General features: G+C 38.2%; 1 protein-coding gene across 4 annotated transcripts in view; it reads right to left on the bottom strand.

The window, feature by feature from the left end:
* The window catches only part of PLS1 (plastin 1), a 43917-nt gene that overhangs the window by 21927 nt on the left and 8222 nt on the right, over window positions 1-13768 (bottom strand). For 2 of the 4 annotated variants that reach the window (XM_017822394.1, XM_017822396.1), the window contains exon 2: window positions 2296-2404. In XM_017822394.1, the coding sequence (XP_017677883.1) occupies window positions 2296-2365 (70 nt within the window). In that variant the 5' untranslated portion in view covers window positions 2366-2404. Of the gene's footprint in view, window positions 1-2295; window positions 2405-12535; window positions 12655-13768 lie in introns of those variants that run through there. The other 2 variants (XM_017822395.1, XM_017822397.1) reach the window with 2 other exon arrangements.

The following is a 13768-nucleotide window of genomic DNA, read 5'->3' as shown; positions in this document are numbered from 1 at the left end:
AATATGCCAGTAAAATAGCCTTACCTGTACCTGTAGTGCATTGGCTATACAATGGAGAGAAGTACTTTTAAAAGCAGAAAAGCTATAGTCCATACACAGTATAGATGAAGTTCAATCAGATACAAGAAATCGTATCCGGCCTAAGTAATGCTGGATATGATGCCCATCATTTTCCATGTTTGACAATAATTTACAATGTCTATGATCATATTAAAGCTCTTGAAAAATATTAGTTAATAGTATTTTCCCAGCTCTACCAACAATCAATCTAGGGGAAGCAATTTAAGAGAACATCACAATCAGTCAAAAAGAGAAGCAGATGATGTGACCACATTTCTGACTTATCAAGGTGCTCCCACTTTTGGGTTTTTTTTTTGTTTTCTAGTTAAAAACCTCTCTTCATATTGTCCATGGTATCAGAACTCAGCCAATAATACCACAGTGGATGAATGTGCCTCTCACTGCAGAGAGGCAAGCAGAGAAACATGCTTTCATCTCTAGCCATAATTGATTGCTGTACACTAATTTTCTTGTATTCATACTACACTGTGTAGCTTCTGTACAGCTTCACAAGGCAGTCACATTTCACTGCTGACAAAAGGCTAAAAACACCTGATTAAAAAAAATAATTTTGTGTTTTCAATACTATCAACAACTCAGAAATCACTACACAGACAATTTTTATGTCTGCAACTGCATTAATTCATCCACTGGCTTGCAGGCATGTAAAACTACAGGTAATAATAGGGATGGTCTAAACAGCAGAGGACATGCTCATGAGCTCACTCAGATTACCAGCTATTTTATTTCTCTAGGTTCATCTTTCACAGGGGGTAAGTTTCCATGATGACAAGCTGAGAGTTAAATACATGCCTTCTCTCAGTTTACCAATGTAGCTGCAAGGAATTTATCCATAAAGACATTGGAAAAGTAAAAATGAAAAAAAACAAACCAACAAAACCTAATGATGCTTAATGTCTGTATTTTACAGAAAGCATAAAGAAGAAAGTACTTTTCAGTGAACAGGAGCAGGACAGACAATTCTTACAGCAGAAGTGTGAAAACACGCAGGCAGGAAATGGAGAAAAAGAAGGAATGCAGATGGTGAAAAACCAACCAAACAGAAAAGCAGTTAGACAACACCAGTGAGTATCTACCTGTCTTAACATCTCCCTGATGTTACACTGATACAGGCTCTTCCCTTTGGCCTGTTGTTCCAGCACCTGCAGGCTACAGACTCCTTGAGCTACAGATGTCATGAGGAGTCTTTAACAGCAACTCATGAATTACCTTCCATGGATGTATCTTTCTCCTTTTAGGATTTCTACTCTTTTTTGGTCTCGAGTCAATGGGTTCATGGTTTAATTATTTATAATGAAGAGAAGTTACTTCTTTTTATTTTAAGTTTTCTGACTCTATTGGGCATCACGTGATACCTCTATTGACAGAACCTGCATAATTCCTTCTTCACCTCCTCCTACTCATTGTCTTAAATCTCTAACATACAGTTTCCCAATAGCTTCTTCACCAAGCTAAAGACTCATAACATTTAAGACTTCTTGCCTGACATTACCCTGTTCCCCCCATTATGACTGAATGCAAACATGTCTGTTTGATTTCCTGAGCTGCAGTCACACATCACCCCCCAAAACTGCAGCAAATAGGAAATAGAGCAGACATGAACTTTAACAACAGCAGTGCAATCTGGAAATAAGGGTTAGTTGCTATCTAATTTCTCACTCTGTTTACTCTGATTAATCTGTAAACATCCTGTCAAACATAGAAAATTGTAGTTATTTATTAACATCTGCTAGCTACAAAAGCAAGACTAAAAAATCTGCAAGTTTGGCTTACTTAAAATGTAAAATCCAATAGAATAAATGAAAAGAGGAATTATTAGTTCACCAAAGCATGAAAGTAAAGTAAAACCCAAGTGCCAGTAATCTAACATGAAAATATATAAGACCCAAAGCTTAATCAAACTTTTTTTTCAGATTTAAGGAAATCAAAAAACTGAATTTTGAGACCTATTATGTAGCATATGCAAAGGCACAAATAATGCAACTGCCCAGCAAGAAAATATATCTGTTTTCAGTGCTGAAGGTGAAAGAAATTAACACACATAGTTTTAAGTGAAAATATGGGGCTGTATGCAAACATTCTTATTTTATTAGATATTACCAGAGGGAAAATACGTCCCTATCAAAATAAGGTGATCCATAAAGATTTCTTCCACAAATCATAAAGTTTTGCAATGTTAATGGCATCCTTATTGTTTTATTATTTAAAACATACCTATTTTGCCAAATGCTTCTCTTAGTTCTTCAAGCTCTTCCCGAGATATAGTAGTTATGTTGTTTTCCATCTTTGGGCAGCAGGAACTGTCGTCCTCAATTGTCTATACCTAATAATAATAAACAGGAAAGATATAAGGCTGTAATTCCACATACATATAAGTTACTGATCTTTTCAACACAAGGTACCAGACTTGAATGATGTGTCCAGGCCTAGCACACTTAAAACATTACAAACAACACTTTAAAATACCTCAAATACCCAACAATTCTTTTCACTCAGTAATAGGGACTGAGAATTCACAACAGCAGCACCTGTTTACATACACTTGGTGCTTCCTTTTGCATATAAGCACGGACCAGTAATCTACCTCCATGCTTGAGTGGTTTTCCAACATTAAAGTCTCCTTACATTTCAACAAACAATTTTTAGAAACATCAATTCCTAAGTGCAGTGCAGTATCATTGCCAAGTAATGGTTAGTGCTAGGATCTAGTGCTGCCAAGCACTGAGCATTCCAGCATTTACACAGCAATAAACCTCAGTGGGACACTTTCAAGTACCTGCCTACAATCTGTGGGTGAACACTGAGGAGCCTTTTCACAGCTCCTGACCTGCACCACTCTTTTGACACCCTGTTGTCTCATAACACTGTCAAAGAGCCGAATCAAGGCTTTTACTGAGCAAAGACTGGAGTCTCAGTGTGAATCTTTCTCTACTGACCTCCATAAAAAAGCAAAACAAAACTGAAGGCAAGAGATCAATAAATCCCCATGACAAATCTTTGCCCATTTTCTCTTACCGAAGCTTTACTGCAACAGGATGTTTCAGACTTGTTGGTACTAAGTGCAGCTTTGTACAGAAGTCACACACAATTGTCTCAATACACAAGCTTGTATTTGCCTTTGCCATTTCCCACTGTGCCCGTGCCATGGGCACACACAAGGCAAGCCCAGGGCAGCACCACCTGCCTGCACTCAGCTCTGACAGCACCTGGTTGGAGACAGAGAACACAACGTGCTGCAGGTGGGGCTGTGCCTTCTATAAACATCAAAGTTTAATCTTTGATTTTACCTTATAAGCCAAAAGGGGCAAAAATCCACCTTACATAAGTATTTCCATCAAAGTTGCTCTGTACTTGTGAATGATTCCCCTTCTGGTTTAGTGTTTTTGCATTAGAGCAAGAAAAAAAATAGTCCTGTAATGACCAAGCTATCATTTGCTCATAGTAATTAAATTCAGATCTGCTATATGCAGCTGCTTGTTCCCCAAAAATTGTGCATATCAACAGAACAGTACTGTTACCCACTGGACAAGACTCTAGAAGGGGAAACCTGACTTCAACACCTAGTTTTATCATGGATCATGCTGGATGCCCTTGGGAAAGACTGTCCCTTTGTTTCCCACCTTTTGTGGAAAGCTTTTCTTCCATGATGCTATGTAAAAAGAGTTCTTCAACAGTGGGTTATTCTAAAGAGCTCCTGTCTGCTTTACTTGGGTTAGTATTTTCTGTGTCTTCACTGGGACTGTTCCTGCAGGTCACACAGGATATGGCCTTGAGTGTGGGTGGCAAGTTAAGTCTTTTTCCTTCATGTCACTAGATCTTATTTAAGTACTAAAATCCTACTTATCCATTTTGCTAAGCTTACCAATAGCATGTACAGTCTTCATATTCCAAAGAAAAAAGATATTTAAAATATATATTCAGAAAAAAAAATTACCCTTCACACAGATGTTTCTGAAAGTGCAAATACCTTCACTGGAAACCTGGTTTGGCAATTAAAGAAATAATGAACTGTGGAAAAATTGGTGAAAAAATAAAACACTTAAATCCAAATTACTAAGGAAATTTAAAGGACACCAAATCTGCAAAAAAACAGATGACAATTCTCTGAAACACAGAAACAGCACGACAAAGCATAAGTGAACTATTTAGCCATGCAGGTGTAAAAGACAATATCACTTATGTCATCCTATTAATGTTTTTAACTATTTACCATTATCATGAGTCAGATTTTATGAGAAACAATTTCTGAAAAGTTGCAATGCAATTAGTTTCACTGCTGCCCTTTTATGATTCATGATTTAGATTTCACATCATATTCTACTTCAGAAAATAGCAATCTTTGATTTCCAAAGATGTAGATTATTTCAGTTACACAGTAGAAACATCTGTTCTTGAATGAAGCAGATAAATAAAGCTAATAATTCTGCTCTAAAGAGACAGCCTTAAATAGCCTATGATATCATTACAGGGTAAATTAGCTGGTCAATTAAGTGGCAGAAGTACTGCAATCATGGTTCTGGCATTCAGGAGAGACAGTTTGAACCATCAGAGACAACACCCAAACTAGTCAGACATTTCAGACAGTTTCAATACAGAAACAGGGACCTTCTATCTAAGCTAATAAATACCTTGCACACCCAGGCTTGTCAGCACCCAAGATGAGTGCACAGGCAATTCTGACAAGATTTAGCCTCCAAAGGTACCTGTCTTGGAACTATGACTACCTGTTGAAAAGAACATTCGTTTAGAGAGAACGTTTCTCTGTACTCTGGTGGCGTTCAGATGACACTTTGATTGTCTGTAGTCTGTGCTTACATCAAACTGTCTCATGCTGCCCCAGGACAGGGTAGGTACAAACACTGTTTTAATGCTGAAAAAGCGCCCTTGATCCTCTTTTTAGTCCTTGACAATATCCTTAACATGAACTGACAATATTCATGTATCCCTAGCCTGCCTTCCACACCTGGAAGGCTTTTTGTGTCTAAAGACAGTTCCCTGGAGCCTCCTGGAAATTGTCCACATCCAACACAATACAGATACCAACCATCGTGGTATTTCTCTGTGTGCAGTGGAGTATCTGTGGCTGAGCAACCACACAGGATGAAGTGAATAGGTCAAGGAGCAGTTCCTGCCACTTTTTTGACCTGTTATCAAAGCTGTCAGAAAAAAATAGAGCAGCTAATTGGCAATCAGGCCCAATAGTTGTCTCCATCCCTGCAGGCAAGTGGCAATTTCTTTTCCAGCTCTTCATTTCAAATTCTATTTGCCTCATTTCCACACCAGCTGCTACTGCAATGACAATGGACTTTACAAATGCTGACTCGAGAGCTTATTTTCTTTTGTCACTGTTCTTTTTTCTGGCATCAGGGACACACCTCCTCTGTCCCTGCTGCAAATACCATCTATTGCTGCATCATCCTTAAAGCTGTTGTCTCTAATGACAGTCAAGATAGCCTAATTTGCATATACAGGTTGTGCTTTTATGTCAATAACCAGCTGGTTATTAGTATGTACTGTCTATAATTACAAAATGTGAAAATTCTGCTTCTCTTGTTGGGCTTTGAATCAAACTGCTATAGATTTTAATAGAAAAAAATCTCCACAAAAATACATGGTTTAACTTATAGTATTCCTGTGTTAGCTATCCATGATTCTTTAAGTCGATGTGATGAGAACAGAACAGCTTTCAAGCACTATTAGTGTTTTTTAATCTCTTGCCAGATTGAACTAGGAGTTCTATCCAGTCTCAGAAAGAAAATAATGCATTATAAAGTATAAGACACACAAAAAGAACTTTAAAACAAGAATATGCATCACATATTCCCTTTGGTCAGTAAGGATAGAAGAGGAAATGCTAATTAAAAATTAGTTGAAACATTTGCATATAATAAAGATTTGAGCAGTGAAACAGAATGTTAGCTCAATATGAACACACAAAGGTTTCTGATGTATTTTCAAGAAGATAAAACTGCCCAAGTTTGTTTGTTTTATGTTTTGGTTTCCCCTCCCAAACTGAGCTGGAAAGATCTTTTTACTTATGCCAAAATTGTTCTTGACCTCCAAGTATAAAGATGATTAGTGGCCAAATAGATCAGTTGTTTAACAACGTGAAAGCAAAAATGATTGTATGTGTTTCACTAGTGGTCTGTAATAAAACAGCAGTGGAGACTAACTCTTTTTTAAACTTACTAGAGATTAACTTTTTATCTTACTGTGATAATGCTCTTAATCTTTATGACAAAATGAATAATCATTAGACTTCAGTGACTTCATAATTTTTTTATTATTATTATTGTTTGCACTAGCATAGGATATGGAAAGATAGCTTATCTTTCCCATATCTGTGAAAAAGCTGCAGGAGACATTCATATGAGAGAAATATACCCTATGTCATCCAAACTGAGAGAAGCCTTGACTGCAGAATACAGTCACAGAACCACAGAATAGCAGGTTGGGAAGCACCTCAAGGATCACCACTCCAACCTTCCTTGGCAAAAGCACGATCTAGAAAAAATGGCCCAGCAGCCTGTCCAGTCAAACCTTAAAAGTGTCTAGTGTTGGGGAATCCACCATTTCCCTGGGGAGATTATTCCAATGGCTAACTGTTCTCATTGTGAAAAATACTCCTCTTGTGAGCAATGGGAATGCCCACAGGAGCAACCTGTACCCATTACCCCTCCTCTTTTCCATGGGATTCCTTGTAAGGGAAAGTCTCCATCCACTTTGTAGTCACCCTCTAAATACTGGAACATTGTAATAAGGTCTCCCCTAAGCCTTCTTTTCTCAAGGCTGAACCAACCCAGTTCTCTCAGCCTTTCCTTCTGTGGCAGCTTCCCAGTTCTCTGATCATCTTTGAGGCCCTTTTCTGGACCCTTTCCAGCCTGTCCTCATCTTTTTTCGTGAGCAGGAACCAAAACGGAACACAGTGTTCCAGGTGTGGACAGTTCTCTAAACATAGAAAGAACTAATCTAATACACCTGTAGAATGAAGAGCACTGGGTCTTATAAAGGAAGAAGGTACAAAAATAGATCCACTCCTAATGCAGCAAAGAGGATGCTTATAAACCCTAAAAACAGGAGAGCAATATACAATTAGCTATATACATACATATACCTGCATATATATAAAAATGAGATATTACAAGCACATTGCTAGGTTTTGAAAAAGAGACCAGGTATAATTACGGTATCAGTTACAGTTATTAACAGAGTAGTATAAAGAGCAAACTTCTTTACATACCAAACACGCAATCTGAGGCTTCACAACCTGCAAGACTCAGAGTAGGTTTCTCAGCCTGGGCTTGTAAACATGGCTGGATACATTTATGACAATCAAAAGTATGTAATTAATACAAGTTAGATGATTACAATGAAGAAAGGTTGTTCTTCAACATACAAACTAATAAACCACAAAATTTTCCTCAGTCTTTTATGTATAGCATTACACAGTGAATAAGGTGCAATTTAAGATGGGAAAAATGGTATTTTCAACTTCTTCCAAACTGTATGTACTGATCTTTGCTAGAGGAAGGCTATCAAACCAGCCACTGTGATAAATTCTGTGTCCATGAAATATGTATCTCTTGTAAAGAGGACTAGATTTACAGTGAAATTAATTATTCACTCCATAGGAATTTATTTATCGTAGTACAGTAACGCTGGTGAATAATAAAATCAACATCTCCACTATGCCTTAAGGATAAACCTGGATGACTTGTGAATAAATGGTAAAACAAGCCAAGATATCTGTTAGACTAGTCGTGGGCCTGATCTGAATTCACTTACTCTGGTATAGGAACGGATTAATTTCATGAAGCTCAGGTCAGGATTAAGAGTAACTCTCTTACAAAGCAGATAAAAGCTTACTTCAGAAAGATACCTTTTCATCCAAACAAAATGCCTCCAGCTTCCTCTGGCTGCCGGGATACGGAACAGCCACGCAAATGTATCCCCAGGATCAGTTTCAGGCCGTTTCCTCTGCATGCATCATTGACGAGCAGCTCAAACTGCCCGGGCTTTGGGTTGTTGCATTCAGGACTCCAAATAAAAAATATCAATGGAAACCTTACCTATGCCAAAGGGACCACTTCTAGGCAAGCAATTTTGGAAAAAGGCTATTGCATGCAGAGTTTGTGGAAGCAGCTTTCCTGAAACGTCCTGCAAAGCTCACGTGTTTACAATCTAGCAACACCAACATTTTGGGTTCAATTTGCCCAAATGGATTATCTCAGATCCCATTCTGCTTTGGTTAACTAGGAGTTTACAAGTTTCACCTGCCTTCAGCACAGGGCTGAGACTGTTGTATCCCCTGTTGTGACAGCAAGAGCAAATCTGAAATAGTGCCATTCTCTGTGAAACTGGGACATTGAGGTGGCACAAGTCAATACCCCCAACCCTGCAGAGCCATGAGCACAAGTTACTACATTCTAACAGTGGTTTCTGAGGTTTATAAATACAGTCATTCCTAACACTGGTTGTAGTAAGATCACTTCTCCAGGTAACAGAACAGCAAGAAGTTGAATTTGTGTATTTCCACAGTGCAGTGTGTCCAGGGCTCCCTACTGACAGCAAACCATTTCCAGATGAAACATATGTGAACAAAGCTGCTTCCAAGCCACAGGCAGATTTTTCTTAGGTACTTGTCAATTCCAGGCAAATCAGTGTTAGGAATACAAAACCAAGATTTTTCTCACAGATCTGTTGATAAGAGGCAACACTTCGGTTTCTCAGAACACAAAATCAGATTGGCTGCAAAACCAATATACCCCTTAACCTGAAGCAAAATCATCCTACTTTTGAGAGGAGCTTTATGTTTTACATGATGCAAGTGTCAAGACTCAGTATTCTGGACAATCTGCATATTTTCTGTAATTTAAACATATTGCCTTTCCAATAAATTATGGAGTACAGAATCAAAGTGTACATAATAAACAAGTGCCATAATAAGCTACAAATTAAGGGACACGAAAATAAATTTTCCCTACATGGAAGTAGGGAAGTTTTAACATGGGTAGATTCAAGAAGCTCTGATCCAATGTAAGGGCTGGATACAGTAAATCTGCTAAAGGGGCACTTGCTTTCGGTTTTATTACCAAGAACCTTTGCCTTGGTAAAAGTTCAACACCAGCATGTACATGGTATCCAACTTCTGTCAAGAGAAATACAGGCACACAGGGAAAATGAAAGCATAGTAAGAACTTGAATATACTCACACCATAAGTCTTAATTACCTTTTATGCTATCTCAACATCTTTCATGTTTTTCATTCCTCAACAACATAAATACATTCTTCAACAAGATAAATATTTAATCAGGAAAAAGAACACAAAAGGCATAATAACTTAATTTTTAACATAAACATACCAACTATTCTCTAGTAAGACTGTTTTCACTAAAAAGTGTTCTCAGAACTCATTGTGAATAAAAGCAGCTTATGAAATAGAATAAACAAGAATAGAGTTGCTACATTTTAGAGTGGGAAAGAATGGTCCTGTTATGCCTTTTAAAGAAGTTTGAGCCCACTACTTGTAGGGAAACAGCTTGGAAACAAGTTTAAATCTATGGACATCAGACACTCAGGTGTGCCACCAACCTACAGCAGTTCAGCTCTGGAACACCCTAATCAAGTCTTCCAGTTGCTCTAAAGGAGATTAGTTACTTTTGCATTCAGGTGCAGGACACCCATCAGAGGCTCACCATGCACTTTATCACATATTACCCCAGCAAAGGTACCAGAGTACTGAGAACAAGTTTTTCAGTCATATTCCAACAATTTCAGCTGGAGTCAGCTGGATATGTGACTTTCAGCATCTCTAATAATCACACTATAAATAAGCTAGTGAAAAACTTTAGAAACAAAAATAACTCAAGTACAACATAACTGCAATTAGAAGGAGATTGCAACTGCAAGAGAGAGAGAAGCAGCTCTTGTTTGGTGCTGCTATGGAAATGCAAGTGTAAACAGAAAGGTTCCTCAAAGTCTCAATTCCATAGTTCATTATACACACAGAAAGTCACAGACATACTAATATTTTGATTTTACAATAAGTAGGTCTTGCATCCAGCAATAACACCTGCACACTGTTAATGGCACACAAGGACAGGAAACAGCAGGCAAAAACAGTGTCAGGAGAAGTGGGCCTGGGGAATTCCCTTGGGAAACACAAGATTATGCAGAATACCTTCCATTTGTTGAGGACATCCTAAAACAAGTGTCTCCTCAAGCCTATTGGAAAATGTACATTTGTAGAAACCACTAGGATTGTAATACATGTGACCTTTGTGGGCGTGGTACTAATGCTGCCAATGTAAATCATTTTAGTGTTGCTTTAGCTTTCACCTTACTGTCCAGAGTCTAGAATAATTTTTATCTTTTACTGATACAGTTCAAACTAGTGCTCACAAAGGAAATCCACAGGTCCTGGTATAAAACTCCTGAAACTTGCCACTCATTCCTGAGCGCTGTGTGGCTCACGTTTGAGACCCACTTTCAGCTCTGTGATTCTGGTATATAACATAGTTACAATTGGGTCTGCTCCTTCTCACAATTAAAGTCACGTGTATTTCCAAAGAAAAACTTTATTCACACTAATCATTCATGTGTTTTCCTTAGACAGCTCAAAAACACTACCAAGCCCGCCCACAATAACCCAAAATAATAATGGTAACAGAAGTGAGGCAACCCCATCATCTCATCTTTTTATCCAACAATCTGAAGCGGGGGTTTTGAATATAAACTAAACATTTGAAGGCACTGTTCTGGAAGCAAAAATCATGCTTTTCCATTTCACATATGGCAGTGTCTGTATTCAAGTAATCCATGATTGCAGAACTACAGTCAAATTAATTAGCAAGAAAGTAACAGGATTAAGGTGAAATCATGGAAGAAATTTCTTTACATGTGTAAACATAATAGTGTTTACACTGGTCCAGGAAGCATCTGACTGAGCCTTGAGCAGAAATTGTCTTTGTTTCAACAAGTTTAATCAATTTAACAAACTGTTTCATTTTATGTGATCTTTTCTTATCTCTTCTCACCAATCTCACAATATCATTGGCCCTCTGGATGGAGCATTTGCTCCTCTCCAAAAATCAGTCTATTATACTGAAACCTATGTTCCAGGCTAACTCATCATTTGGCCTCCCTGTCCACAAGCGTGCTAGACCCTTCTTCCCGGGGAACTTGTACAGGCTCCCACCAAGCACCTCTTTTGCCCTTCCTATTTCACAAGGCTACCCTTACCTCCCTGGCTGTGTCCCCATATCCCCCATCTTTACCCATATGAGTATCTTGGCTTGCATATCCCTTCTGAATGCATCCACCCAGTGACCAGGAAAATGCCCTGTCTCTGGAGGGCCAGAGTTGGCAAGGATCATGCTTTCCAATTAGCACTGGAAGCTGGTGCCTCAGATGCTGGGGCCAAAAGCAAGGAAAAAATACAGTTTGTACCAACAAAACAGCCACCGAAGCCAGAAATTGTGGCAAGAAGAATTCCTACTAAGGTCAAAGCATCATAGTAGTTTTAGCATGCAAATGCATGTTAGATGGAAAGAGTCTGTAATTAACATAGAGAAAATTTGATAAGAAACTATGAAACAGTTTCTCATAAAACCCATTTGATTACCACTAATTGCTCTGAAGAACAGAATTATTATTTTAAGTCCAAACTTGGTGTCTCTGTGGCATTTCATTAGAGCAAACCACACTAAAATATAAATGGAAAGGCTACACTAATAAAAGCAAGTTCGTTCAGGCACTCCATTCTCAAGTCACTCTTTTGTGCCTAGGCTGCTGTTACATATCAAGTTTACAACAGCAAAAGAGAGCAAGTTAAAAGACACACCAGCAAATGATACTTCATCTCTTTCTTTCTCTGTCTAGGTTTAGGAATATGCAGCTTTTGTTAGCATGCAACCACAATGAAAAATAAAAACTGCATTATTTTTAAAGGAAATTTTGATTTAAAAAAATCCTCAAGTTCTTATTGAAATATCTGCATCAGTAAGAAACTCATGCTCAGAGCTCATGATATGTTGACAGGACCCTCATTTGACAAAGGGGCTTTCCGGGTGTCCCAGTACTCTCAAATAAGAATCACAACTTGGAGTTTATGTTTTAATTATTCCTGTACTTCTCTAATAAGCTATAGCACTGCTAGCTAATTACTAAACAGAAAAGCTAACCAGAAGCAATAGTCATAAACCCAACTTTTCAAAAACAATCACAAGTCAGAACCTAAGCAACTAAAAAACCCATGAAATACAGAATGACACCTGTCTTCTGTTTTCAGATACTTCTCATTATTATCAGATTAACTTTTCAAGCTTTTCTTTGTAACTGGAAGGACTAGAAATTTGTTTTAAAACTGTGACAAATTACAGTTTCGCTTTTTTCACAGTTTTTCAGAGTTTGCTGGATTTTGCATTCCATCTACTACAACCAAAGTGTACTCACCTTCGACTGTTTAATCTGTCACAGTGTCACTGATAGTTTTACAGTAACTTTTGCAAAGCTGTCAGTATTTGTCCCAAGCCTCTATTTCTTCCAGATTCGGTGCCGCTGGAGAGGTAGGACATACTGTACTCTCTACCCTTTGCTAAGGAAGAGGCTTTATCCTTCTATGGCATTCCTAACTTCAGAAGAGTATCCTTTTCTTAAGCTAACTGGAACATTATGAACCATTTTTCAGTTCTCTGAGCACGAAGATTACATTTAGTTAGCGCGTAACTTAAAAAGCAAAACTACAAATAAAGCAGTTGGTGAAGAAACAGCCCAAGAGGCAGAAGGGGAGGGAGATCTTAAAACAGCACAACTGCAGCACTCTAGAAAACTATTGCCTTGATCCTCCCCTGTGCTGCTCTCTGGTATCCCAAAGCAGGAAACCTTAGCTTGCTACAAATAGTAAAACTCCAGCAGAGAGACACAAGCTAACTCTTACTAATGAACTTAGTTTTAAGGTCACCCCAGAAGTTAATCATGTGAAGATCATTAAGAGTAACAACAGACATGCATTCATTCTGCCCTCAGCAATTGAATTTACAGCCACATATTCTTCATACTCCAGCTAATTGCAATTACAAAATAGTACCAAATAGATGTGTGTTGCCAGAGTATTTTCCCCGTTTCCATTAATTATCAGATGGCAGTATGGCCTTCTGACACCCACTAATGCCTCCTTCAGCTCCACATGGTTCAAAAGATTATTAGATTAGACTGATCAGCTACTATACTGCAAGCAAGCCAGGATTTTCTGTCATGGAAAATTCATAGGTTATTTTTGGGTTTCTTTTTTCATTGGTCAAGCTGGAGAAAAAAGGAGGATCCTCTACAGTACATGGCAAAAGCAACTGGCAGCATTTCAAAACTCGTCTCTGCAGAGTCCACAGATGCAGAAGTGCTACCTGTTTGCCAGTTGAGAGCCTTAAGGAGCTATGTTTGCACAAGTGCTGAGGATAAAAGCAGCACATTAGTGAATCTGAGTAACTAAAGCTAAACAGGGTATTGTTCGTTTGTACCTTCCAGACTAGAAGACTATCTGGGGCATGCATGAAGTTCATTTGCTGGCACTGTAGTTCTTAATAATTACACCAGAATAAAACATCTACGGTTGTTGTTGCCAACTGTCATTTTTAATCATATTTTGAAGATGAAAAATAATGAAATTTCTGAGCAAGTTTTTTTGTAACT

This window comes from Lepidothrix coronata, unplaced genomic scaffold (genome assembly GCF_001604755.1).
Source record: "Lepidothrix coronata isolate B3197 unplaced genomic scaffold, Lepidothrix_coronata-1.0 Scaffold97, whole genome shotgun sequence".
In the NCBI taxonomy this organism is placed as follows: domain Eukaryota; kingdom Metazoa; phylum Chordata; class Aves; order Passeriformes; family Pipridae; genus Lepidothrix; species Lepidothrix coronata.
Note: the sequence above shows the minus strand (reverse complement) of the source record. Positions and strands in the feature narration are given on the sequence as shown.